The sequence below is a fragment of the Rhineura floridana genome, chromosome 6 (assembly GCF_030035675.1).
Source record: "Rhineura floridana isolate rRhiFlo1 chromosome 6, rRhiFlo1.hap2, whole genome shotgun sequence".
Taxonomy (NCBI): Eukaryota; Metazoa; Chordata; class Lepidosauria; order Squamata; family Rhineuridae; genus Rhineura; species Rhineura floridana.
Window position 1 is genome coordinate 83,091,881 of NC_084485.1, and position 26,406 is coordinate 83,118,286.

The following is a 26,406-nucleotide window of genomic DNA, read 5'->3' on the forward strand; positions in this document are numbered from 1 at the left end:
TGAACTGGTGGGGTTTCCACATCTATAAATCCAATCCTTTAACAATTCTTTCTCAGCTACATAACTATTTTGGACGCTAGACTGAAATTCCTGCTCAGCCACAAAGTTCACCAGGTGACCTATAACCAGTCACCAACTCTCAGCTTAACCCATCTCACATTGAAGAATAAAATAGGGTGAGGGTGGAGACTATGAGTTCCCTATAGATTAAAACGGAGCACACACACCAGCCATCATTACTTCATGACTAGGCCCATACATCTTGCAGAAAGCACCATCGTTTTATAAAATGAAATATACATACTTTCCTCTATCCTTTCAACCTTTACCTTTTACACTTTAAGGCTATATATGCAGCACAGCAATGAACACTGACATCATTTAACTAATACCATGCAGATCCCATTGTCTGGTTGCACATCAATATAAAGATAATGTGTAAGTGATTCTCAGCAAGGTAGAGATACTCTCTCATTTTCTCCCCACCACTCCCCCCAGAAGCTAGGTTTTATTTTATTTTTAAAGCTATTTTTTCATTCAGTTCTCCAATGAGAATAACATTTTGCAAAGGCTTGAGAAGAAACAAATCTAGATGATGTTTCATCTTATAAAGCTCCTGATTTTTTTGTCTGAAAGAAGATGAAACAATAACCACACAAGGAAGATAAAAGCCTTTGGTTTATTGGTTGTACTGCCTTCAAGTCAATTCCGACTTATGGCGACCCTACGAATAGGGTTTTTATGGTAAGCAGTATTCAGAGGGGGTCTACCATTGCCTTTCTCTGGGGCTGAGATGCAGTGACTGGCCCAAGGTCACCCAGTGAGCTTCATGGCTGTGTGGGGATTCGAACCCTGGTCTCCCAGATTTAATTTCCTTTTGCTTATTAGGAACCCAGGCAATGATTGTCATCAAATGCTCTGATGTTCTAAAAAGCCATGTGAATGAGAGATCAATTTCCCTTACTCACAGTGATGAAATATTGTATCTCCCTCATTGTAACACCAACTGCACAATATTTCCTTCCGCTATTCTAGGCATGGTTTTATGGTCATCACTACTACTCTGAAAGATACCAGAGGAGAAGTTACTATAAATACACTGTGAAAGGCAGATCAGCTTATGAAATTTTTCTTGTAACACATTTCAGGTTCTACAAGGCCTTGCCACTACTATAGAAAAATGAAAAGCAGCAAATTAAAATTAATTCTACTGGACATTATACCTGCAGCTGTCTTTAAAGCTTTAAAAATATTTTAAATTAGCTGTTCTGTCTCCATTTCATAACAATTTCAGTTAAGATGGAATGACGAGCAAGAGAACCAGATATGCGTGCCAGCAATTATTTAGAGTAAGGGAGACTCTTTAACCATTTAAAACATATTATGCAAAAACATCACCTCCATCAGTGCCAGAATTCACAATGGCCCTGAAGAAGCAGAGTCAGCAAATGGTGCCTCATGAAGTTGGGAATGACTATTTAATTAGGTCTATAAAACTTATACAACGTGGGTGTTGTTCCTTCTTCCTATCTTGCTTTTGTAATGTTGAAAAATCAATCAGCACAGAAACATGGAGAATCAAATATGCCATAAGAGGACTGTGACAGAGACTTTTCCAACCTATGTTCAAATGGACAAGCAAGGATGTGTAATAAGAAATCCTATGTGAGTCCATGGCTGGGAAGGAAATTGAGTGCAGAACTCCCAAGTGATGCATCTTGGCACACCCCTCACTACTAGATCAAAGTGAATCACAAATTCATGCAACTAATGCATGTGCACAAACATACTCCAACCCCAGGTTGATACTATGCCATGCTTACTCCCTCTGCCTCCAACATCCCATCCCATTTATTTCACATGTACTATGCACATTATGAGAGCTATAATAGCACTGCTCCTAGGGACAGAGCTGTCATACCAATGATCAGTTAGAAGGCAGAAGAGGCACCTAGATGGTTTCCTGGCACTCTTATCACCAATAGCTCATCAGCACTATGACAGCACTGCATCTAAGAATGCTGACATTGTGGCACCAATTTTTTGCTGGGGTAAAGAAAGAGTACTTGAATCAATAACCTGGTTAAGAAAAATTAGGGGCCAGGTCTTGCTTTTCCCTGATTTGTTTGGGGGGGGGCAGAATCAATGGAGTCCCAAACCAACAGGACAATCCTAGACATGTCTACCTATGAGAAAGTCCCACTGAGTTCAGCAGGGTGTACTATTAAGTAAATGGGTATAGGATTGCAGCCCAAGTCTCCTTCTCAATGGCTGAAGCCTTGATTTGGTGAAGGTGGAATTGATTTATCCATAAGGCACCTGATGACATCTTAGATTCTGTGTGAGCCAAGCATGTTATGAGATTACTTATGTTTCTAAACAGAGTGAAGAAAAATAGGCAAACTGATGTTATGTATATTTTAGATTAAAAGACTGGTGTGTGTGGGGAGAGAGCTCCTGAGTCCTTTGTGAGGAAGGGTGGGATATAAATATAATAAATAAATAAAGCTATTTAATTGGTAAAGTTGGTGTTGAGAGGGAGAAGAATGGACTACTTGTTACTGTTAATACGTTCAAACAAATCTAATTTCATCAATCTCACTGACTGGCTAAGGACAGTAGTCTAAAGTGAACCTCCAGTAAACCATTACTTATTTATTCAACAAAATTTGTATACTGCTTAATTGTAAATAAAACCTCTAGGTGGTTTAACGTGTATAAAGATGTTTGCAGGTCTCCATCTATAAGATAATTATGCATATATGCATAACCACTAGCTAGGAAGTTAGGCTTGTGAGATGAAAGCTGTGATTTTCAAGAATCTGCGTTTTATGTCCAATCTCATAAGAACTTGAAGTGAATATACATAGTCATATCTACATTTAGAATAACCATTGTACTAGCCTCAGCACTAATACCATGCTTTACATTTAAGACTAAGTACAAACATTAACCAAATCACCTACTGGCAAAATGATTCATAATTTAAAATTGCACTCAGCAATCTCCATATCAGATTTAACAGGAACATGCCTTCAATACTTTAAAGTCTAAAGGCAATCATAACCTCAAAATTCCCAGGAATACAAAGTTAATGTTTAGGCACTTTCAATATCCTTTTTTTTTTTTAAAGCAAGGATCCCAGAGCCATCCAAGGGCTATTTAAGGCTGGCACTGATCTTAGGAAGGGAAACATGTATAATTTATTATGACTGTGCTGTTTAAAAATATACTCTACCCCAAGCCCTCTGCTAACCTGCGTAACAACTACAACAAAACAAATTAAAAAAGGATTAAAAAAATAGGTTTAAAAGCCGCCGTCCCACCTGCAAAAAAGGCATACAGTGGTGACAGTGTTGTATAGTTAACTGTAATGTTTAGGAATCCAATGACCTGAACCTATCCTGACTATGAAGTCTATTATACTAACAAAGCACCACATAAAAATGGCATTGTCAACAGAAGCCAGCCCTGGAGTGGGCACTGCAAGAGTGGGTCGTCTTACAACAACTGTGCTAGGAAGGGCCATTTTCATAACGCTGGTGCCATACATAGCCCTGGTGTTACATTAGAATGATTAGAAAGGGAGTAAGAGCAAGACATGAGATTGTTAACAGAAAACTGAAGGCCATTTCAGCTCAATAGCCCTTTGTACCTGCATATCAAAAAGAGGGAAAAATGCAGAGGGAAGAGGGAGGCACAGCAAGAAGGTTAATACTGTCCAAGCTCTTGCACAATTGTTCTTCATGACTGATGCTCTTGAATGAACACAGTTTATTCAGCATCATGTTCAATGCCAAAAAAGTAACTGTGCTCTTTTCCATTTCATCTAACACAACATCCAAGATTAATCTTTCTCTTCCCCCAACACTACCTCCCTGATGGGGTGAGGGGGACTTAATTTGTTTTTAGGAAACAAAACCAAAACTAATGGCGTAAAAACCAACACAGAGACAGAACCTTTCACAGACCTAGCAAGAAATCAAACTACAGACTACAGAGACTGCACTATACGTGTTATGCCAAAGGTTTTTTTATATTTCTTGACGAGGCTAACGCACCTGAAAAGAAAAATGAATTAAAGCTAGCTTTGTAAGAAACATGCTGCCAGCCTAATCAAAGATTTAGTAACATGGTATTACCTTGGTTAATGCTGAAAAAAGGGCAAGGAAGGAGGAATAATGTAAAACAAGAGGAGGAAGGAGGGAATGCATGAACCCGGGGGACACTTCCAATCCTTTAATCATGATGAAGATACTGGGATATGTTCTACCTACACAGGGTGCACAGCTCCTGCTCACGTGACCTAATTTTTCCATGCACAGCTACATTTTTTTGTATGCAAAATTTGAAAGGTTTGAGCACAGAGTTCTAGAATTCCCCCTCCCTGAAACACTAAATTCACTGCTTACCTGCCCAGTTTCACTTTTCCACGTACCCAATCCTACAAGAGGCAGCTTTTGGCCAGTATGAAGCAAAGCATAGTTGCACTCCAAAGACATCTTTATCTGAAACAAATGCAGTAATAGAAAAAATTAACTAAGACGTTATACCAATCTGTTTCACAAAACTGAACAGGAAGTGTTGTAGACTTGACATTATTCTTATGTAAGCTAAATCTGAGAGAGTTTAATGCAAAGTGTAAAGATATAATAGGATGGACTATTACATTATATCAAGTTTTTTCATGAAGAAAAGCCTCCAGGATGGCTTAAGTAGTTTAAAAACAAAACCACACACATACACAAATAAAAATCCATATTTGAGCAATACCTTTATTAGGCCAACCAAAATGTCACATGACAGCATGCAACCTTTGAGTTCTCTAGAACTCTTCATCAGACTAGATACCAAACAAAGCAAATGGGGTCATTGGGGAGGGAACAAAAAATCAGTGACTGATGGTGAAGCCATGGAGTATGCATCTAGTCACAGTCTGAAGATGGAACGTGGGAGGAAGTAGCATACATTCAAATGAAGTTTCACTTCCTATTGACTTCTTTAACCTAGTACACTACGGAAAATTATTTCCACTTTAATATAAAAACTTTCCGTTTTCCAACTTTCAAGGGATCTGTGTGCTTTGCCTAAAGTAGGAGATACTGCCAAAGATTGGGGGAGGAGAGGTCAACTATTATATGTTCCTCTTACCTGTAGTGTTTTGTGCAACCTACATAACACATAAAAGAGCCCCATTTGAATATCTGCTACTTCATCTTACATTCTGCGTTAATACCATGCTTTTAAAACATACATATAGCAGTTTTAAGTCTTGTTCATAGGGGTGTTAGGGGATGGAGGGCTTGCATGTATTGACTCCCTGTGACTATTATTTTATAAGCCTTCCCCAACAGAGTGCCCTGCACAGCTATACACTGACTAGCCACTAGGCTGATGGGAGTTTTAGTTCTAAACATCTGGAGGGCACCAGACTGAGGAAAGCTGTTTTAGACTGCTACGCCCTTAGGGCAGGAACTTGTCAAACCTGTTCTTTGTAAAACACTATAAACACAGATGGCTCTGTAAACACATTGATTACTAAGAGAGCTGCACCATGGACTATTTCTACAATCTAAATATGTAAAAGTTATGAGCACCTTTTGTTGTTGCTATGTGCCTTCAAGTCAATTACAACTTATGGCGACCCTATGGATCAGCAACCTCCAACAGCATCTGTCACGAGCCACCCTGTTCAGATCTTGTAAGTTCAATTCTGCAGCTTCCTTTATGGAATCAATCCATCTCGCTTGGTCTTCCCCTTTTTCTACTCCCTTCTGTTTTCCCCAGCATTATTGTCTTTTCTAGTGCATCATGTCTTCTCATGATGTGTCCAAAGTATGATAACCTCAGTTTCATCATTTTAGCTTCTAGTTACAGTTCTGGTTTAATTTGTTCTAACATCCAATTATTTATCTTTTTCGCAATCCATGGTATGCGCAAAGCACCACATTTCAGCTGAGTTGATTTTCCTCTTATCCATTTTTTTCACTGTCCAACTTTCATATCCATACATAGAGATCAGGAATACCGTGGTCTGAATGATCCTGACTTTAGTGTTCAGTGATACATCATTGCATTTGAGGACCTTTTCAAGTTCTCTCATAGCTTTCCCTCACCAGTTCTAGCCGCCTTCTGATTTCTTGATTATTGTCTCCATCTTGGTTAATGACTATGCCAAGGTATTGATAATCCTTGACAAGCTCAATGTCCTCACTGTCAACTTTAAAATCATATAAATCTTCTGTTGTCATTACTTTAGTCTTCTTGACATTCTGCTGTATTCCTGCTTTTGTGCTTTCCTCTTTAACTTTCATCACCATTCATTTCAAATCATTACTGGTTTCTACTAGTAGTATGGTATTGTCTGTGTATCTTAAATTATTGATATTTCTCCCTCCAATTTTCACACCTCCATCTTGGTTCAATCTTGCTTTCTGTATGATATATTCTGCATATAGATTAAACAAATAGGGTGATAAAATACCCCCCTGTCTCACACCCTTTCCAATGGGGAACCAATTGGTTTCTCCATATTCTGTCCTTACAGTAGCCTCTTGTCAATCAGGTTGGACAATCAGATGCTGTGACATCCCCATTTCTTTTAAAGCATTCCATAGTTTTTCATGATCTACACAATCAAAGGCTTTGCTGTAATCTATATAAAGCACAGGGTGATTTTCTTCTGAAATTCCTTGGTATGTTCCATTAATCCAACGTATGTTTGCAATATGATCTCAGGTACCTCTTCTCTTTCTAATTCCACTTGGACATCTGGCCTTTCTCGCTCCATATATGGTAAGAGCTTTCGTTGTAGAATCTTGAGCATTACTTGCATGGGATATTAAGGCAATAGTTCGATAATTACTGCATTCCCTGGGGTCCCCTTCCTTTGGAATTGGGATGTGTGTTGAATGCTTCCAGTCTGTGGGCCATTGTTTTCTTTTCCATATTCACCGACAATTTTTTGTCAAAATTTAGACAGATTCAGTCTCAGTAGTTTGTAGCAACTCTATTGGTATGCCATCCGTTCCTGGCGATTTGTTTCTTCCAAGTATTTTAAGAGCAGCTTTCACCTCGCATTCTAAAATTTCTGGTTCTTCATCATACGGTTCTACCATGAATGAATCTGTCATCCTGGCATCTCTTTTATAGAGTTCTTCAGTGTATTGCTTCCATCTTCCTTTTATTTTTATCTCTGTCAGTCAGTGTGTTCCCGTTGATTATTCAACATCCCTACTCTTGGTTTAAATTTCCCTTTCATTTCTCTAATCTTTTGGAATAGGGCTCTTGTTCTACCCTTTTTATTGTCCTCTATTTCTATACAATAACTATTATAATAATTCTCTTTGTCCCTACATACTAGTTGCTGTATAGTTGCATTTAAAGTTCTAACCATGTTTCTATCTCCTTTTGGTTTCGTTCTCTTTTTAATCATTTTAAGAGTTTCTTCAGTCATCCACTGACGTCTTTCTCTCTGTTTAACTAGAGGTATTGTCTTTTTGCATTCTTCCCAGATAATGTCTCTGACTTCAATCCATAGTTCTTCTGGTTCTCTGTTAACTAACTTTAAAGCCTCAGATCTTTTCCTTATTGATCTTTATATTCTTCTGGGAAGTTATTTAAATTGTATTTTGGCATTATGATTGCGTTGTTGGTCTTCTTTAGCTTTACTCTGATTTCCGATATTGCCAGTTCACGATGTGTACCGCAGCCTGTTTCTGGTCTTGTTTTTGCAGAAAGTATGGAGCTTCTCTTCGGCTACCAATTATATAATCAATTTGATTCCTGTATTGACCATTTGGTGATGTCCATGTGTACAGTCGTCTTTTCGGTTGCTCAAAAAATGTGTTCGCAAGAAACAAATTATTGACTTCACAGGATTCAATAAGTCTTTCTCCTGCTTTATTACTGTCACCTAAGCCACATTTCCCCACAATTCCTAGTTCTTCTCTGTTCCCTACTTTTGCATTCCAGTCCCCCATGATTGTCAGAACATCTTGTTTTGGTGTGCAATCAATTTCCTCCTGTACTTCTGCGTAAAATCTTTCCAATTTCTCTTCTGCATTTGCTGCTGGAGCATAGACTTGGATGATAGTTATGTTAATTGGTTTCCAGTTAAATCTCATTAATATAACTCGCTCAGACCTTGCATTATAGCTCCTAATTGCTTTTGCTACATCACCGTGTTTCTTCTTAATTTCTCATTTCCTGTATAAAATATTTTGTAGCTGCCTGATTGAAAATGTCCCATTCCCATCCATTTTAATTCATTCAAGCCAAATATTGTAATGGTTGGTATGTTCCATTTCTTACTTGACAATTTCTAACTTTCCCTCGTTCATGCTTCTCACATTCCATGTTCCTATTGTGTACATCGTACAACTCCGGACTCTCCTTTCACATCTGTGCACATCAACCTCTGGGCTTCCTTTCGGCTTTGACTCAATTGCATCATTATTTGGGATCTGAAGGCGTTGGGGATCTCAATCCTATGGATAAGGTGATAAGGTGAGAACAGTGCTCCTCTTAAGATGCAAGTGGAACAAACCAGCTCCCACATCCCAGTCAGGGGCTCAGGAGTGTTACTTAAACAATCAGACTGGTGGAGATGGTTCATAATAGTGAAGAAAACTAGCAACACAATTAGCAACTCAATAACTTCCCATAGCTGCTCGCCTCAGGATGATGAGCAACTGTGGAAAGTGCTTCTCTCTGAAGTTGCTGGTTTCTTCACTTCATCATGTCTGTGAACAACACTGCCGCAGCTTGACTGTGCTGACAGAAGCAGCCTCAAGACTGAGGGGATATCACTTTTTCTAAGTCAGAGCAAGACAAACCTTTTTTAGAATTTCAGGACTGTGAAGATTGGACTCTGCACAACCTCCACACAAGAACTGCCAACTATTTTTTTAAAAATGGCTCCTGCTCTTGTGTATTTAAGGCACTTGGACATTAGCAGCTGATAATGCTCATCTTCATGCAACTAAAACGTTCAGCTGTTGATCAAGTTGCTGTTACAGGCATAGCAGCACACCAAGCGTGGTTTTTCCTGGTTAGGTGTTAATTACTGTACACTGTTGTTGTTATGTGCCTCCAAGTCGACTACGACTTATGGCGACCCTATGAATCAGTGACCTCCAAGAGCATCTGTCATGAACCACCCTGTTCAGATCTTGTAAGTTCAGGTCTGTGGCTTCCTTTATGAAGTCAATCCATCTCTTGTTTGGTCTTCCTCTTTTTCTACTTCCTTCTGTTTTTCCAAGCATTATTATCTTTTCTAATGAATCATGTCTTCTCATTATGTGTCCAAAGTATGATAACCTCAGTTTCATCATTTTAGCTTCTAGTGATAGTTCTGGTTCAATTTGTTCTAACACCCAATTATTTGTCTTTTTTGCAGGCCATGGTATCCGCAAAGCTCTTTTCCAACACCACATTTCTAATGCGTTGATTTTTCTCTTATCAGCTTTTTTCACTGTCCAGCTTTCACATCCATACATAGAGATCGGAAATACCATGGTCTGAATGATCCTGACTTTAGTGTTCAGTGATACATCTTTACATTTGAGGACTTTTTCTAGTTCTCTCACAGCTGCCCTCCCCAGTCCTAGACTTCTTTTGATTTTTTGACTATTGTGTCCACTTTGGTTAATGATTGTGCTGAGATATTGATAATCCTTGACAAGTTCAATGTCTTCATTGTCAACTGTAAAGTTGCATAAATCTTCTGTTGTCGTTATTTTAGTCTTTTTGACGTTCAGCTGTAGTCCTGCTTTTGTGCTTTCCTCTTTAACTTTCATCAGCATTCATTTCAAATCACTACTGGTTTCTGCTAGTAGTATGGTATCATCTGCATATCTTAAATTATTGATATTTCTCCCTCCAGTTTTCACACCTCCTTCTTCTTGGTCCAATCCTGCTTTCCGCATGATATGTTCTGCGTATAGATTAAATAAATAGGGTGATAAAATACACCTGTCTCACACCCTTTCCGATGGGGAACCAATCGGTTTCTCCATATTCTGTCCTTACAGTAGCCTCTTGTCCAGAGTATAGGTTGCGCATCAGGACAATCAGATGCTGTGGCACCACCATTTCTTTTAAAGCATTCCATAGTTTTTCATGATCTACACAGTCAAAGGCTTTCCTGTAATCTATGAAGCACAGGGTGATTTTCTTCTGAAATTCCTTGGTTCGTTCCATTATCCAACGTATGTTTGCGATATGATCTCTGGTGCCTCTTCCCTTTCTAAATCCAGCTTGGACGTCTGGCATTTCTTGCTCCATATATGGCAAGAGCCTTTGTTGTAGAATCTTGAGCTTTACTTGCATGGGATATTAAGGCAATAGTTCAATAATTACTGCACTCCCTGGGATCCCCTTTCTTTGGAATTGGGATGTATATGGAACGCTTCCAGTCTGTGGGCCATTGTTTAGTTTTCCATATTTGACAGATTTTTGTCAAAATTTGGACAGATTCAGTTTCAGTAGCTTGTAGCAACTCTATTGGTATGCCATCTATTCCTGGTGATTTGTTTCTTCCAAGTATTTTAAGAGCAGCTTTCACCTCGCATTCTAAAAGTTCTGGTTCTTCATCATATGGTTCCTCCGTGAATGAATCTGTCATCCTGGCATCTCTTTTATAGAGTTCTTCAGTGTATTGTACACTACCAGAGAAGAAAAATACTTTTGAATCTTAGAATGTCAAGAGCATGTTAAGAGGGATTTTATTTATTATTTATTATTTTATTAATTAAGCTTATAAACCGCCCGACTAGCAATAGCTCTCTGGGCGGTGAACAAAGTACAGTAAAATCATAATACAATACCACAGGACATAAAAACAATCAAAAATCAATTACAACAATTTGTATAAATTTAAGTTAAACTAAATTAAAATGCTGCAGTGAAAAGAAAGGTTTTCACTTGGCGCCGAAAAGAAAACAGCGTCGGCGCCAAGCACACCTCCACGGGGAGACTGTTCCACAATTCGGGGGCCACCACCGAGAAGGCCCTAGATCTTGTCACCACCCTCCGGGCCTCTATGAGTCGGGGCCCGGAGGAGGGCCTTCGTTGTGGAATGTAGTGTACGGGCCAGTTCCTATCAGGAGAGGCGTTCCAAAAGGTATCATGGCCCTGCGCCGTATAAGGCTTTATAGGTTAATAGCAACACTTTGAATCTAGCCCAGAAGCTTATTGGCAGCCAGTGCAAGCGAGCCAGAACAAGTGTTATGTGCTCAGACCACTTGGTCCTTGTTAGCAGTCTGGCTGCCGCATTTTGCACTAGCTGTAGCTTCCGAACAGTCTTCAAAGGTAGCTCTACGTAGAGCGCATTGCAGTAGTCTAAGCGTGAGGTTACTAGAGCATGTACCACTGATGTAAGGGATCACTGTACATGTAGTCTGCAGAGGGGGTGGGAAGCATTGTGCCTGTGTTGACAGTAAAGACATACTTGCTTTAAATTAAGAACACAACTTAAGTTATTCTTTGTAATTAGAATTATTGGTTTTATTCAGAAAAGTGAAAAAAGTATGCTGGGGTCTGAGTTTAGAAAGGACAGACCACAAGGAGTATGAGTTTAGAAAGGACGGAGCACAAGGCATGCTATTTCCCAAGACCAGACCCTCTACCCCATCCCCACTACGCACCTTGGAATCTAGTCTGACTATTGGTCTGGGCACTTTAATGAAGAAATCTGACAGGTCTGTACTTGCAACTTGCCGCTTGCTTGACTTCACTATGAGTTACCTTCTGACAGACTCAGGGAAGCATATAAAGGCAAGCTCTCTAGGGGTGCTTTCACACTGCACTTTATTCTGTTATTCTGACGATTTCTTACCTGGTAATTTGCGCATTATATTTGAGCTTTCACACGACATAACAGGTAGCTCTGAAATTCTGGTGAAATCTAGTGCAAGTGTAGCACTAATTTCAGCGATAAATGATTCCAGAAATAATCAGTTAGCAAGGCTGAAAACCCGGAAGATCGCGGGAGTTTTGTGCTAGCTGCTGCTGCTCACATGACAGGCATCCCAGCATGCAGTGCGTTCCCGCCCTTTAGTCGTGCAGGCTTTTTTTGGGGGGAGGGCTGATGAAAATGTGACAGTATTCCAGCACAGGTGCAGATAGTGGCAGCATTTCTCCTGTTGTGATTGCTAGATCGGCGTGGGTAGCAGCAACATTTCCCAAACCTTATTTGTTCAACTTTGTCAAACAGGATCTTAACTGGGGGGAGGGGGGGGAGAAAAACAGAAAAGTTAAAACACAACAAATTCAAACAGAGCTGAGGTTCAAATTATAAATGCAAAGCAACATGTGAAATACATACTTACATGTAGCATTGACCTTGTGATCCAGGCCAGTTATATTCTTCATGATGCCATCAAGGCTTGTGGTTTGTGTGGCTTCATCCACTATGGGGTCACAGTTTGAACAGCACTGTCTGTGAATGTATGAACTGCAAATAAATAGTCATGGATATAGTCAATACAATTGTAGAGCGCACTAAAAATGGGTAAATGCTACCAGGACTTAAGATAACACGATGCATACCTGAGTCATTTCCACTTTCTCCACAGGTCTGGGCACATCCTCATCTTCCTCATTTAATTCATTTGTTATTTCTTCAGTTATTTTTTTTCTGGGGAGTACTCTTCTTCTTGTTGCTAAAAAACACATGTAAAAACATAGGTAAGGCTTTGAACATTAATTCCACCTAGGGCCTTTTTTTCAGTGCAAGAGTAATCACAAATTACAAATGTTCTATTACAAATGGAACAGTGCAAACAAACTTACTATCAAACTTCACATGTGTAAACATGCAAGTGTTATGACATGGCAGACTTTGATAATGTGAAGGAATTAACAACTCTTTCCTACAATTTTTACAGCAGAATTTGTTTTTGAAATTTCAATAAATAAAGAATATTTTTATATAAAAAAAACTCTTTAAGAGACAGCACTTACTTGGAGGGCGCCTGTCATCCCAGGAAGGTTTCCCACAGGCCTTCCATAGCCATTGCACTTGTTTGTAGAATGGTGGTCTGTGTTCTCTGGGAATTCTCCCCTCTCATTTTTCCATGGTGTCGTAGAATGCACACTTTATTCTTTTAAACTTGGAGACCACCTGAACCTCATCCCTTAAGTAGCCCTCCAATCTCAATAAGCTAGACACTTTTTCAAAGATTTGCGAGTTGGGGATAGGAGTGCTAGCCATAATGTTCTCTATCCCCTCCGTTTGTAGAATAAGCTTTAAGCACAACTCTGTTTCGTTGGTACGCCAGTAAGTACCACATCTCCTCATCATTTTTGTTAGCACTTGTCAGGCCCAGGATGTGACTCAGGAACCAGACCAACGGCTGTAGTTAATTCGTGTTTTATTAGGGTAATGTCCAAACAAAGACTGCGTTTTCTCATGAAGCAATACAGGGATACAGGTCCTGCGGCATTGGGAGAAAGTTGACAGAGCAAGGGACTTCTTCCTGCCTGTTCTTTAAGAAGGGGCCAAACGGGCGCGCAATCTTTCGCTCCTCCTTAACTGCCCCTCAGGTACTGCCCGCCTTCCCCCCCTTCTCTCCTGTCTTTTCAGCTGTCTGCGTGTGCGCGGTGAGGGGGGAAGCATCACCCCCTCCTCTTCTGAAGTTTCCGATTCCAGGATGGGGGATAGGGGAGGGGCTGATGGTAAACTGCCTCCCCGCTTTTTGGCTGTGAGCAGCCCTCCCTCTTCCCCCTCTTGCTCTGAGCCTGAAAGAGGGGGAGGCGTGAGAATGTCCAGGGAGGGCTCAGGCTCCCCGTTGCTAAGCGACCTTATCACTGGCAGTTCCTCTGTTTTGTCTTCGCTCCAAAGGGGGGAAGTTCCTCCCCCTTCCCTCTGCCATCCATCCGAATACTCTTCTCCCAACTCTCCGGGATCCAGCTCCCCGGGATTGGGACCCCAGCTCTGCCTTCCGACAGCACTCCACCTGCAAAAGCATGCATACCACATGTCCCAGCACAGGAAGTTTTGCAAACTGCAAACTGTGCATGCAGTACAATGATAACAGATGTCCCTGCTTCTCCCCACCCCTATGACTCGCACACAAAATCTCATGTGATTGTTTTTATTGCTAGATCGGAAGTATTTTCTTTATTTCAAATTACACCAGCATATGCTGGTATGCAAGTTCACCTCCTTATCTTGATACTGGATGGCTTGCCTAGTGGTTATTAGCAGAGGTAATCTTACTTATTAAAAATCAAAGCTGGTTACCAAGTGCTCATATCCAAAACATTGTTTAATTTATTCATGCAGAAAACATTTTTAAACAGCTTTTCTTAAATAACTTATTTTAAAGGAAACGTTAGAATAACATCACAGCAGGTAAGTACCCACACATCATTATTGTTACACTCATTTTCCAGGATAAAGAAAGAGATTGCAGTTCTTACTGCTTCTCCCTCCATCAAATGTCTGTTTTGGCGTGGCCTGAACTCCTCAGAATATGGTGGCAGAATCAGCTCCGATGATGCAGTTTGTACTTCATCGGGCTGATCTGCAGTCACTGAATGTCCCTTGCACTCACATATGTTGTGCAACACCACACAAGCCGTAATGACGGCTGCCACATTTTCTTCTGCTACTGGTAGCGTCCCACTCAGACACCACCAGCGACCCTTTAAACGTCCAAACGCTCTTTCCACCACATTCCGACATCGGTTAAAATTCCTGTTATACATCAATTTTCTAACGTCAAGATTAGCTCCTCCAAATGGCTTCATTAGCCATTTTCTCAAAGGGTAAGCGCCATCAGCTATAATAATTGGTGGGATCTGAGTGCCATGGATTGTTATACTGGGGTTTCCAGGCACGAATGCCCCCTCATCCATAGCCTGGCAGATGGCTGAATTTATAAATATGAATGCGCCGTGGTTCCTCCCACTCCAGCCCACTTCTATATCGATGAAGTATCATGTATGGTCCGTTGTTCCTTGCAGTAGCATGGAGCAGAAGTCTTTCCTGTTTATATATTGGTCTGATGGACCTGGGGGAGCCATTATTTTGATGTGGCACCCATCTACCGCTCCAATACAATGGGGGAACCCCATTTTACCGAATCCATCCATGATCTATGAAAAGATTTCAAGAAAGGAAACAAATATTATTTCTCGCTTTTTAGTGTTATACCAGTGTCTAGCCAAATAATAATAATACATTGCATTTCTATAAAGTTTTTTACCTTGTAGTGGTCGCCCAAATTCACGAATCTCTTGAGAAGTACATATTCAATTGCGTAGCATAATTCGAGGACCATATTTGCCACAGTTGACAGACCAACTCCAAATTGGGCAGCCACTTCCCTGTAGCAACACAAATTAGCGAGCCACCAAATTCCTATTGCCATCCTTTTTTCTAGAGGGATGGCTGTCCTCATTGACGTATTATGGCGCTGAAGGTGAGGCTTGAGAAAGTCCTCAATTTCAAACAGGGTGGCTCTACTCATACGGAAATTCCTTATCCAATGTTCATCATCCCACACAGCCATTACAAAGTTTTCCCACCACCCAGAGTCTGCTGGGTACACCCACCAGTGTCTTTCCACAGAGCCAAGCTGAAGTGATTTCAAGGCAACAAGCACTGAGGGGACAGTACTCCTTGGGCTCCTTTGTATCTGCCTCATGAGAGCACGTCTACTCAAGAAATGTTTCTTCACATAAATGAGAATCTGATGTCTCTATTTCTGCCTCTGCCTCCTCCAATAGAATAATATGTTTTTGACTGTTCTTTTAAACACAACAATCATAGCCTGAAGATACAGTTGAATCATTTGAATGAGAACCATCAACTCCATTTCTAAGCACAACCACAGTGAATTCCCAGTATATCGGTATACACAGAGGCAATTAAAAATAAATGAAGGGACAACACTGTGCATGTGCTGCTACTTGAGGAGCTGCAGTGCGCTTGTGTATAACGGGAGAGGGATGAAAACGAGGCTCTGTTCATTGCAGCCGTGTGAAAGACAGTTGCGTGAAATGCCGCTATATCGGCTGAAAAAGTACTGTTCCTTATCGCAAGAGGTCTTGCAGTGTGAAAGGGATTTTAGAATTCGGGACAGAAGCGCAACCTTTTTAATCTGTTAAACTAGAGCTATTAGCCCCATGTGTGAAAGCAGCCTTGGTCTGCCTCGAAGCAATGATCACAGCCTAGTTTCATAACAAGCAGCTCTAGAGAGCAGTATCAGGTATTCATTTTCAAATTCCTATCCACTGTCCAAATCCTGCAAGAAAAACACTGTCTGTCCCTCTCTCTGTCCAGAACAGAAGAGACAGTGGGTCTCCACTCCTAGCATCTAATGAATTCTGGGCATGTTTAAGGGGATGTGTCCGATGTAAGAGAGGCCGAGCCAGTGTAAACAGGAACTGAGCAGGAAGACAAAACAGCATTACGGATTTTTATTTTTGGTTTTCAACAAGTTTTATTGTACTTCTAATAATATGCAGCATATAATTTCAATAAGCTTCTATGTAAATGTAAATCATAAAACCAAAACACAAATCAACAATAAATACAAGAATTGGCAATACATCTTGGAAAGAGGGTGATGTTAGGGTATGAGATGGGATTACACCAGATGAGTACATAATGTTGTAAACAATGCATATGGAGTGATTTTTTATTGTTACTTTTTGTTCAGGTGGCTGAATCAGAATGCTGAAGAAGGGCTTTGCTTCAAATAGTTGAGGATGTTACTGTAGGCTGCTGGATAGTCTGGTTTTCCAGAAAGACTGTACAGAAAGACATTAAGGGGTTAAGAGTGTACAGAGCTTCAAGGACAGAGCCTTGCAGCTGGCACAATGCTTACTCTATAAAAACCTTGAAACCGAAACTACAAGGTGTGGGGGTGTAATGGTGTTAGGACAGTAGAGGAAAGTGTATCTGTATTCTGTGTTCTGTCAGTAAAAGACTCTTACGAGAACTGTGTGTGGATCTATTTGGCAAACGGGCTAACATACAGGGCCGCAGGGCTGGCAGTCAGGGCTATCGCATTCTTCAGTAAACGCTGCCAACAGGGATTATGGGCCCAGCCTAGAGGCCCGGCCTAGCGGCCCTGACGCCCAGCCTAGAAGCACTGGAGTCCAGTCTGGAGGCAAGTGCAGAACCAGCCTGCCCAGCCTAGCTCACAGTGAAAAGAGTGGACAGAGTTGCCTGATCGTGGAAGCCAGTCAGGCGAAGGAATAGTGTTCAGCAGAGAAGGAAGGAGACGTGTTGAAAGGCATGGCAGTTTCACTTTCAGCTGGGATGCCTTTGGAGAGGCTCACAGAACGAAACTATTCCAGTTGGCGTTTAAGGATGCAGGCGTTCCTAACAAAGGAAGATTTATGGCAAGTAATTGTTGATGACCCGCAACCAGCTCCGTGGATTCAGATGGAAGAGAGGGCAAGAGCGTTTATCATTCTGGCTGTGGATGATTCTCAGTTGATTTATATTCACGGTAAGCCGACAGCTAGGCTTGTATGGACTGCCCTACATGGAGTGCATGTCAGGAAAACAGCCAGCAGCAGGATTCATTTAGCTAGGAAACTATACCAGATGAAGCTGTCTGATGATGGGACAATGTCAGCACATTTATTGGAAATAAAGAAATTGCTCGCAGAACTACAAGAGAGGGATGTTGTACACTCTCAATTGCAACAAGTGTACATACTGTTGTCTTCACTGAACGCTTCCTGGGATCCTATCGTAAATTCATTGGAAGCTATGCCAGACGAGGGTCTGACTGTCGAGTACGTATCAGGAAAACTGCTCCAGGAGTGGGAGAGACGGAAGGAAACTGCGGACAGGGAGAAAGATGAGAAAAGAGACAGAAGAAAACTAAACTTCAAAGACACTGTAACCAGATCTTTTGGACTAAAAGCTTGTTATTTCTGTGGATCAAAAACTCATCTACAAAGAGACTGTGAAGCGAAGCAAAAAGCACAAGGAAGGAAGCCTTCGAAAATGCAAGTAGTGAGAGTATCGGATTCAAGAAAGAGATACTGACTGTACTGTGTGGGTTGTTGATTCTGGGGCTACTCACAGTATGATTAAGGACAAAGATTTATTCCAAACTACAATTCCCACGCAAGAGGTTGTTGTGCTGGCGGATGGCACGCAAAGACAGGTATTGGGAAGGGGAACTGTAAAGTTAAATGATTTTAATACTGTGATGACAGATGTATTGTATGTACCAGATCTAGAAAGCAATATCATGTCTGTTACGAAACTACATGCAATGGGATATGAAGTAACATTTAGACGAGGGACATGTGAGATTAAGAAACAGGGAAAAGTCTGTTTGAAAGGGTATCTCAAGAATTCACTGTTTTACATAAAACTAAATCCAACAGGATGTGCTGCCATGATTGCAAATAAGAAACCTCATGATAGTTGTGTTCACCTATGGCACAGAAAACTAGGTCATGCTAATTATGGTACGATACTGAAAACTCCCAACAATAGCATGGATGTAACATTAAAGGAATGTGACAAGCACATAGAATGTGAAATATGTAATCAAACTAAGGCAACAGTGGCACCCATAAGTAAAGAGGCAGAGAGTAGCACAAATGCGCCATATCAAACAATCCATATTGATCTGGCAGGACCATTTCAGAGGTCTCAAGGTGGTGCCAACTATTTCCTAGTGATTGTTGATGATTACACTAGCTCACACCAGCCATAACTGCACATGCAATGGGCAGTGCCCTTGCGTTATATTTACAATTTGTATGCTGAATAAAATCATGCCAAGTGGGAACAAATAAGTAGTGTTTCTTTTGTCCATTTATGACCCTTAGCTTATCTGTCAATTTTTGAAGGGCAATATTCCAGACTTGTTGCTACTAACTGTGCAGAGACTAGCCCCTTTCAGAGTCTTCCAGGTCCTAACTAACACAGCCGATACTACAGTTTAAATAAGGTCCTTATTCATGAAATCTTTGTTCTGATCTGTTTATAAATTTAAAAGGGCTAGTTGGGGAACAATTACTATGTCCTGTTTTACTAGTATTGTGGATTTGTGAGGGGATATTTACAATGACCTTTCATGGGCACCACATAAAGTACTAGGGGGTGCTGTGTTGGCAACCCTTGGTGTAGATACTGGTGCACTATTAACCAAGTTTTAACGCAATTATTGCTTCTGTAATTTCGAAAGGTGAAGTACTATAACTGCACAACACAAATGGCTATCAGCTTTGGCTCCTCAGTAATCCTACCTTCCAAGACTGCTCTCCTCGGAGAGAGTGAAGGAGGCCCCTGTTGCTGCTACATATCTGTTGTGTCCCCAGGCAGAAGGGGCTTGCGTATACCACAACTTAGTCCTCTACAGGAGCTTAGAGGGACTTTTGCTGACCTTTACTCATGCAGAGGTTTTTGCCTCCTTAGGGAGTCTTGTGGAAAGGAGAGACCTTTATAGGCCCAGCTGAAATAGGATTGTGGGTGCCATTTACCTACTTTACAGAGGACACTCTTTTATTTGAAGGATCTTCCACTTGATGCCGATGCTTGAGATCGGGCCGCCAGGAAGAGCTAGGGCAGTGGCTGATGGAGACTGGTGGAGACTAAAAGGACTTTCTGTTGTTAGAAAGAATGAGACTGCATATAACATCATGGCTGGAGTGCTCCAGTAGCTAAGTTGAAACTGCTTTAATTTTCTCCTACTTTTGTAATATTGATTAGACGTTTAATGCGGCCTCCTGTAATATGTTATGTTATATTTTTAGTGTGGAAATAGTTTGTGTTGTAATATTTGCTATTTGTTATTTTTTCTATTATGATTGTATTTTGCTTGAAATTGTTTTGTAATTGTTTGCTTTTGTTGTAAGCTATTTCAATTATAGTGTTTTTGCTTCCTTTTTGTAAGTCGCTTTGAGTTCTATTGTTGAAAAAAGTGACTAATAAATACTAGAAATAAATAAATAAATAAATAAATAATAAATACAGTTCCAGATACTGTTAAACAGCAATCATAAAACCCTTGGCTGCAATCCAATACATGTCTACTCAGAAATAAGCTCTACTGGGTTCAATGGAACTTACTCCCAGGTAAGTGTGTTTCAGACTGCAGTCCTAGTCTGTGTATAAGGCAAGTTATGGTTTATCGTATTACAAAAGGGCATGTGCAGATGAGCCCAGCAATCCTTCAACTCACTTGCCTTCATTTCATGAGTTCTGTCCATTTTAATTTTAATGTTTTGCCCACACCACAATCATCTTACAGATGTTGTAAAGACCCTATGGATTTTTACTCAGAAGCAAGTCTCACTGAATTCAACTAAAGTCTTATTCCCAAATATGCGCATATAGCTTTGAAAGTGATTAAAAAAGATTCTGCTTGACTCTTTGCTGTATGTGTGTGCTTATTGAAGAGTAGTTTGTTTATCCTCCAGTATGACCTAAAAATGCTCTGTTGACTGAATTGTAAGAGGAAATTGTTTCAAGAGACTCCAGACTTTGTCAACTTCCTCAACGTTTGCTGGGATCAGCTGTATAAAAGTGTCCCATGAAACTGCTTCCGCAATTGAAGTACCACCTACACTAGCCAATTAGGGTAAAATGACAATCACACTCTCCCTTCTACTATTACATTTCTAATAATGAATAGTTACCTATTGATATTGCCATCCAATAAAGTAACTTAAGTTGCAGACCCTCTGTGCAAATAATGGCTTGATACAAAGAACCAGTCTTATTTAAGCTCTTTTTCACATTGTATATTTACAACATTGTATATATATTTATATCTTCCCCATCTCCAAGACACAAGGCAGATACCTAGATAGGCGTCGAACACAAGCCTATACATGTTTAATCAGAAGCATGTCCCATTCATTTTAATGAGCCTTTCTCCCAAGGAAGCATACACAAGTTTGCAGCCTTGCAGTGCAATCCTATACAATAAGCAGGGGGTTGAACTTGATGGCCTTACAGGCCACTTCCAACTCTACTATTCTATGATTCTATGTTTACTCATAAGTAAAGTCCAATGTGTTCAATGGAACTTACTGCCAAGAAATTATGAATACGACTGCAAACACCACTGCATTATTTCTGGGGAGGTTGCTGAAACTAACGTTTATTTATGTATTTATTTATTTATTAAACTTCTATCTTGCCCTTCCTCCCAGAAGGAGCCCAGTTGAGAAAGAGCAACTTGCTTCAATGGGTCCACAGATGCTAGGATTCAAACTCATATCCAAAGCCACCATGTTAACCACTGACTTACACCAACACATTTGTACTGGAAAAGATATGAAATGGAACACTTTAGGAAGACAGCAAGCAAAGAAAAGTAACTGTTGGCATTAAACAAACATACAAGAGTCACATCTGGCAAAGTATAATTAGCACCCATATGATTTGGAATTGTGCAATTCAGCATACTGTTCAATCCAGCTCTGCATTTTAGATAAGATGGAAGTTAATCTTGAATGCAAAACTTTAACCCAGAGGCAAGTTATCACACATAATCAGTAACTTGATCAGTAGATACCAACAGTTTCATCCTATTTCACCTGACACAGAAGCAAATAATCCCAATTCCCACTAGCTAATGGATCAGGTTTACCCTCAATAGAGTGCAGAATTTTTTTTAAAAGCCAAGACTGTAATTTATTTTGTTTTGAAGGCTATAAGCTATACAAGCTATATTATTTTTTTATTTATGTTTTGATCCAGACATCTCTTCTAAAAGTATTTTCCTTGATAGCTTTCGGTTTGCAAATTCTATCAGATTAACTTTCACAACAACTCTCCAGTAAAACGGTTTGGTCTTGCTCTGTATGTCTGTGAAATATAAAAAGAAGCCAATAATGACTTGCCCAACATCACAGAATCAGTCCAGTCTTAGCTAAGAACTAAATTCAAGGTTCCTAGGATCTGGCCCACCCCACTATTTATGAGGCCACATTGGTTTGAGGTGTTTTGAAGGTCAGTCCTCATTTCCTTAGACAGTGTGTATGGTCCAGTAGATGCAAACAGCAGACTTTAAAAATCACTACCTCTCACTTTATACTACTTAGCTATAAAATGGAAGTAAAAGCAACTTCCTTTACAGGGCTTCTTCAAAGACAAAATAAGATGACAGTTATAAAGCACTTTGCATATGAAAAATAAGAAATAATAAACATAGCTACCCGGAAAGGGAATATAAGATTGGGGGGGGGGAGGGAGGAAAATGGTACAGAAGCTATCTGGAAAATTAATCATAATTAACCAAGTCAAACTTAACAGCTACCACTAGTAGAAGCACGAACTGATTCACACTGTCCTATCATTCCGGGGTAGTGTGTGGGAGGTTATTACCCCAGCCTGAACACAAGCATGGAGAAGCACAGAGCTGGCCCAAGACATTTTGCCTCCTGAGGTGAAGGACAAGACTGTGCTCGGTCCTCCAACAGTTCTATTGCTTTCCCCATTCCGCAACATCTATCATCTGGGACAGTAAGGCTGTCCCTGGAGAAGCACTATCATTGGTCCAAATCCTGATTTACCCTACAACTGCAAAAGCATTAAAACAAGCAGGCTGCAGCAGTATAATTTATTACATTCAGGGGTCCAGTGGCTCTTCTTTACACCTACAATCAAAGCTGAGAGGAAAAAGTCACCATAGATTATAAGCACTAATTGGAACATTGATAAAACTCACGCTACTAGGACACAGAGCTATCTATATAAAATGGCCCTAACAATACACTCCCAAAACTATTAGCATATTTGTACTTTGAGTAGCAATCTTACGCACAGCCAATTCCCACTAAACACTGCACAGGACAAAACTGTGTATTCTAATTATCCAGAAGTAGTGTTCTTTGATTTCAGTTAGGCTGTGGCAAGCTGAGCAGGCCCTAGCCAGCTGGGGAGGACTAGCATCAGAGGGAGGCAATGGTAAACCCCCTCTGAATACCGCTTACCATGAAAACCCTATTCATAGGGTAGCCATAAGTCGGGATCAACTTGAAGGCAGTCCATTTCCATGTTGCTTCTAAACAAATTATGTTTAAGATTACAACCACCCAACCCCATCCTATTGCTTTTAAGATCCCTTAAATGGTTTCTGGATCAGGTTAAATTGTAAATATGTTCAACTTGGACCACTTTAGCTTTATAAAGTTATAATTGATTGAACAAAATACAAATCTGATATACTTTCACAAGAGTATGATCAGTAGGAGTTGTTCATGCAAATCTTCTGGGAATCCCTTAGCTCCTGAATTTACCAGAGTATAAATTGTTACTCCACACTCCTAGCTGTAAGGATGTCTATCATTTTCCACCAGGTTTGTTGTAATTACACACACAACAGCAACACATGGGGAATCTGTGGATGCTGGCAAATGACAACAGTTTTGTCCAAAGGCATGTGATGTAAAAACATATACAGTACTTCGTGAATTTAGGTACGGAATCCCACAAACTAAATTGCCTGTGTTTCAAAATAAAAAAAGAATTTTACTCAAACCACAAACCATAGATTAACATTTTATTTTCTTTCTAAAGAGATATAGTGTGCCCACATATAGATTTTAAGGAGACATTACCAAGTATTTCTAAACATGACTGCCAAAAGACACACTAGTCTAATCAGTGGTAGTGTGGGCTCAGTGGTAGCAGGCAGCCAGTAGTAGGCATCTCCAGGAAGCATGATTATAACACCTGTATCTGAATATCTGTTAAGTGTGGAGTCAACTGGATTTTAATAAGCAGTCACTGTCAAGTACACTACAAGCCTATTGTACTGGTGTGAACAACTGCATAGTCTACCACAGTTTTTCATGTAGCTAATGTCTGCACATTTACTCAGAAATGAATTGACATACGTTTCAATAGGATTGATTTATACACAAGTCTCCACTCTGTGCACATTTGCTTGGGAAGAAACCCGAATAGGATGAACTTCAAAGTTAATACGCATAGACTGTCTGCACACATTAAACCATAGAGCATTTAATGCCGAATAGCGGTACAAATTGTATTTTTTCCCTTTCCGTTAATCGAATTCGAGGACCCCGTCCCCTAGCCCACAGCAAAAGGGAAGCAGAGAAAGAAAAAAGACGGCCCTCCAAATCAGCCGTGCTTTCTACCCGCACCTCCGGATTATGCACGAACCGGGCTAATGCAAATCAAGCCAAAAAAGATTAGGTAATCTCGGAAAACTCACATCAGCTCACCACACGCCTTTTCCTCAAACTCTCCTTTCCCTCATCGGAGTTCAAAATACATCGACAACTCCCCTGCCGCCGACTTTAACGTTTCCGTTTCCGGGTTTGATATTTAATCGTATACTCCTCACCTCTCAAAATTTTCCAGTCCACGTGGGCGTGGGGAGTTAACAGTAACTGCTGCCGTATTTCCCTTAGTTTGCAAGCCTTTCGGTGGAATGAAAGCGGTTGTATTAACGACTTGGCAGAAATATTTACTGAAGAAAACGTACATTCATTTTGTGGGATTTGGTGTATCTAATACAGGCAGAGTTTGTTTTACAGCAAAGGAGAGGAGAGGGGAGGGGAGGAAAAGTATTAGTTTTTACAAAAAATGACTTTACTCTTTTACACTGCCAATCCAGTTTTGAAAAACCATGTAAGTTAGCCTCAAAGGTTATGGATCAAATATTAACTTCTTGTCTCTCAGAACACTTTTTATTTTAAATTTTTCCTGTAGACTTACTATGGAAGCAATTGTACATACACAAGTTTGTGCTATATCTACATGTGGGCCAGAAGCGATGAGCGGTAGTGATTTCTAAACATGTGTATGCCATGTGAGCATGCAGCAAAAGCACTGCGTGAGACAATCCATACATGTACATCATTTGATGACTGCAGAATCAATTAACGAAGTACATGTATTAACAGGTTATCACAGCTAGAACGCAACCAAACAGGCTTTTGTATCTCAGCAGCTTTTGATGCCATCAGCCATGGTATCTTGCTGGATTGCATCTGCAGGCTGGGAGTCAGAGGCATGGTGCAGAGCTTGAAAGTAGTAACGAATTACCTGTACTGTAACTCATTCCTTTTTTGAGGAATGAGTGGGTAATTCCTTTACATTTTGATTGTAATAAAACTAGGAGTAATTTTATTTTGTGGAGTAATTGTAATGTTTCCAGCATTACTTTTGGGCATTACTTGGGGAGGGCAGGGGAAGTTTTCTGCTTCTCTGATTTGTGGATGAAAATCATGTGCCTCAAACTGGGCTTCTGTGCAGCGTCACTCTTCCCACATGCTCTGTGGGTGGGTAGGAGGTGACAAGGGAGGAGGTGGAGAGTGAGACGGGGTTGAGTGGAGAAAACAATGGATGGTGGTGGTGAAGAAGGGAGTGGAGGGAAAAAGGAGCCAGAGGGTAACAACATGGATAAAAGAGGAGAAGGAGGCAGCAGCAGAATGGAGATAAAGAACTGTGGAGGTGAAAGATGACATGCGTGTGAATACTGTGTTTGCACTTGGCACACAAAGTGGCCTCCACCACCCTCTATGCCACTGTGCTGCATTTGTATTTTCACTTTTGGCATCTCAGGAGAAAATGTTTGCTTGGGTGAGTGTCCCTTAGTTGGTAGCAGGGCAGGGTCCAGGAGGTGGAGATTATGCTTGCTTGCTGGCTGGCTGGCTGGCTGGGGGGGGGGAGGGGGGTTGCACGTGGTTTGACATGCAAAGATCTTAGTAGTGGTCTCCGCCTCCCTCCCCACCTCTCTTACCAGCGGAGAGACCACCATTGCTATCTTATGGATAAATAAAAAGAATGATTATACTACCACAGTATGTGTATGTTTATTTTTAATGTTGTTTTAGGCTACTTTGATGTGTGCAGCAGCCAAGGCCAGCACCTTGTAGGTGTTTTTTTTAAGTAACTGAAATGTAATTATAAGTAATCAGTTACTTTCAGAGCAATTGCAATTGTAACAGTAAGCACTACTTTTTGGGCCATGTAATTGTAACTGTAATTTATTACTTTTTTAAAGTAATCTTCCAAGCTCTGGCCTGGTGTTATGATGGTTCCACTCCTACCCACAGGGTCTGTTCCAGAGAGTGGAACTGAGGGATGGTACCTCTGCAAGGCTCCATTTTGTCCCCAATGCTATTTATAATCTATGTGAAGCCCTTGGGAGGGGTCATTATGAAATTTGGTGAGGTGTCCCCAGTGTGCAGATGACTTATGAATTTAAGAAAAGCCTGCTAGATCAGGTCAATGGCCCACTAGTCCAGCATCCTATTCTCACAGTGGCCAACCATATGCCTCTGGGAAGCCTGAAAACAAAACCTGAGTGAAACAGTACTCTCCCCTCCTGCTGTTTCCAGCAACTGGTATTTAGAAGCATATTATCTCGGACAGTAGAACATATCTGTAAGGGCTAGTAGCCATTGATAGCCTTATCCTCTATGTATGTGGAA

At 40.6% G+C, this 26,406-nt stretch overlaps 1 protein-coding gene and 1 long non-coding RNA gene across 2 annotated transcripts in view; both read right to left on the bottom strand.

Annotated features, from left to right (window-relative positions):
* AKR1A1 (aldo-keto reductase family 1 member A1) overlaps positions 1-24,296 on the bottom strand; it is a 36,336-nt gene extending 12,040 nt beyond the window's left edge. The window contains exons 1-2 of the mRNA XM_061632760.1: positions 24,180-24,296; positions 4,413-4,508 (exon numbers count right to left, since the gene is read on the bottom strand). Of these exons, the coding sequence (XP_061488744.1) occupies positions 4,413-4,502 (90 nt within the window). The 5' untranslated portion in view covers positions 4,503-4,508; positions 24,180-24,296. The remainder of the gene's footprint in view (positions 1-4,412; positions 4,509-24,179) is intronic.
* On the bottom strand, positions 11,846-13,088 carry LOC133386711 (uncharacterized). The gene is made up of 4 exons (XR_009763247.1): positions 12,967-13,088; positions 12,553-12,665; positions 12,333-12,457; positions 11,846-12,225 (listed from the first exon to the last, which is right to left on the bottom strand). It is a non-coding gene; the product is annotated as an uncharacterized LOC133386711 (long non-coding RNA).
* Positions 24,297-26,406: the final 2,110 nt, after the last annotated feature.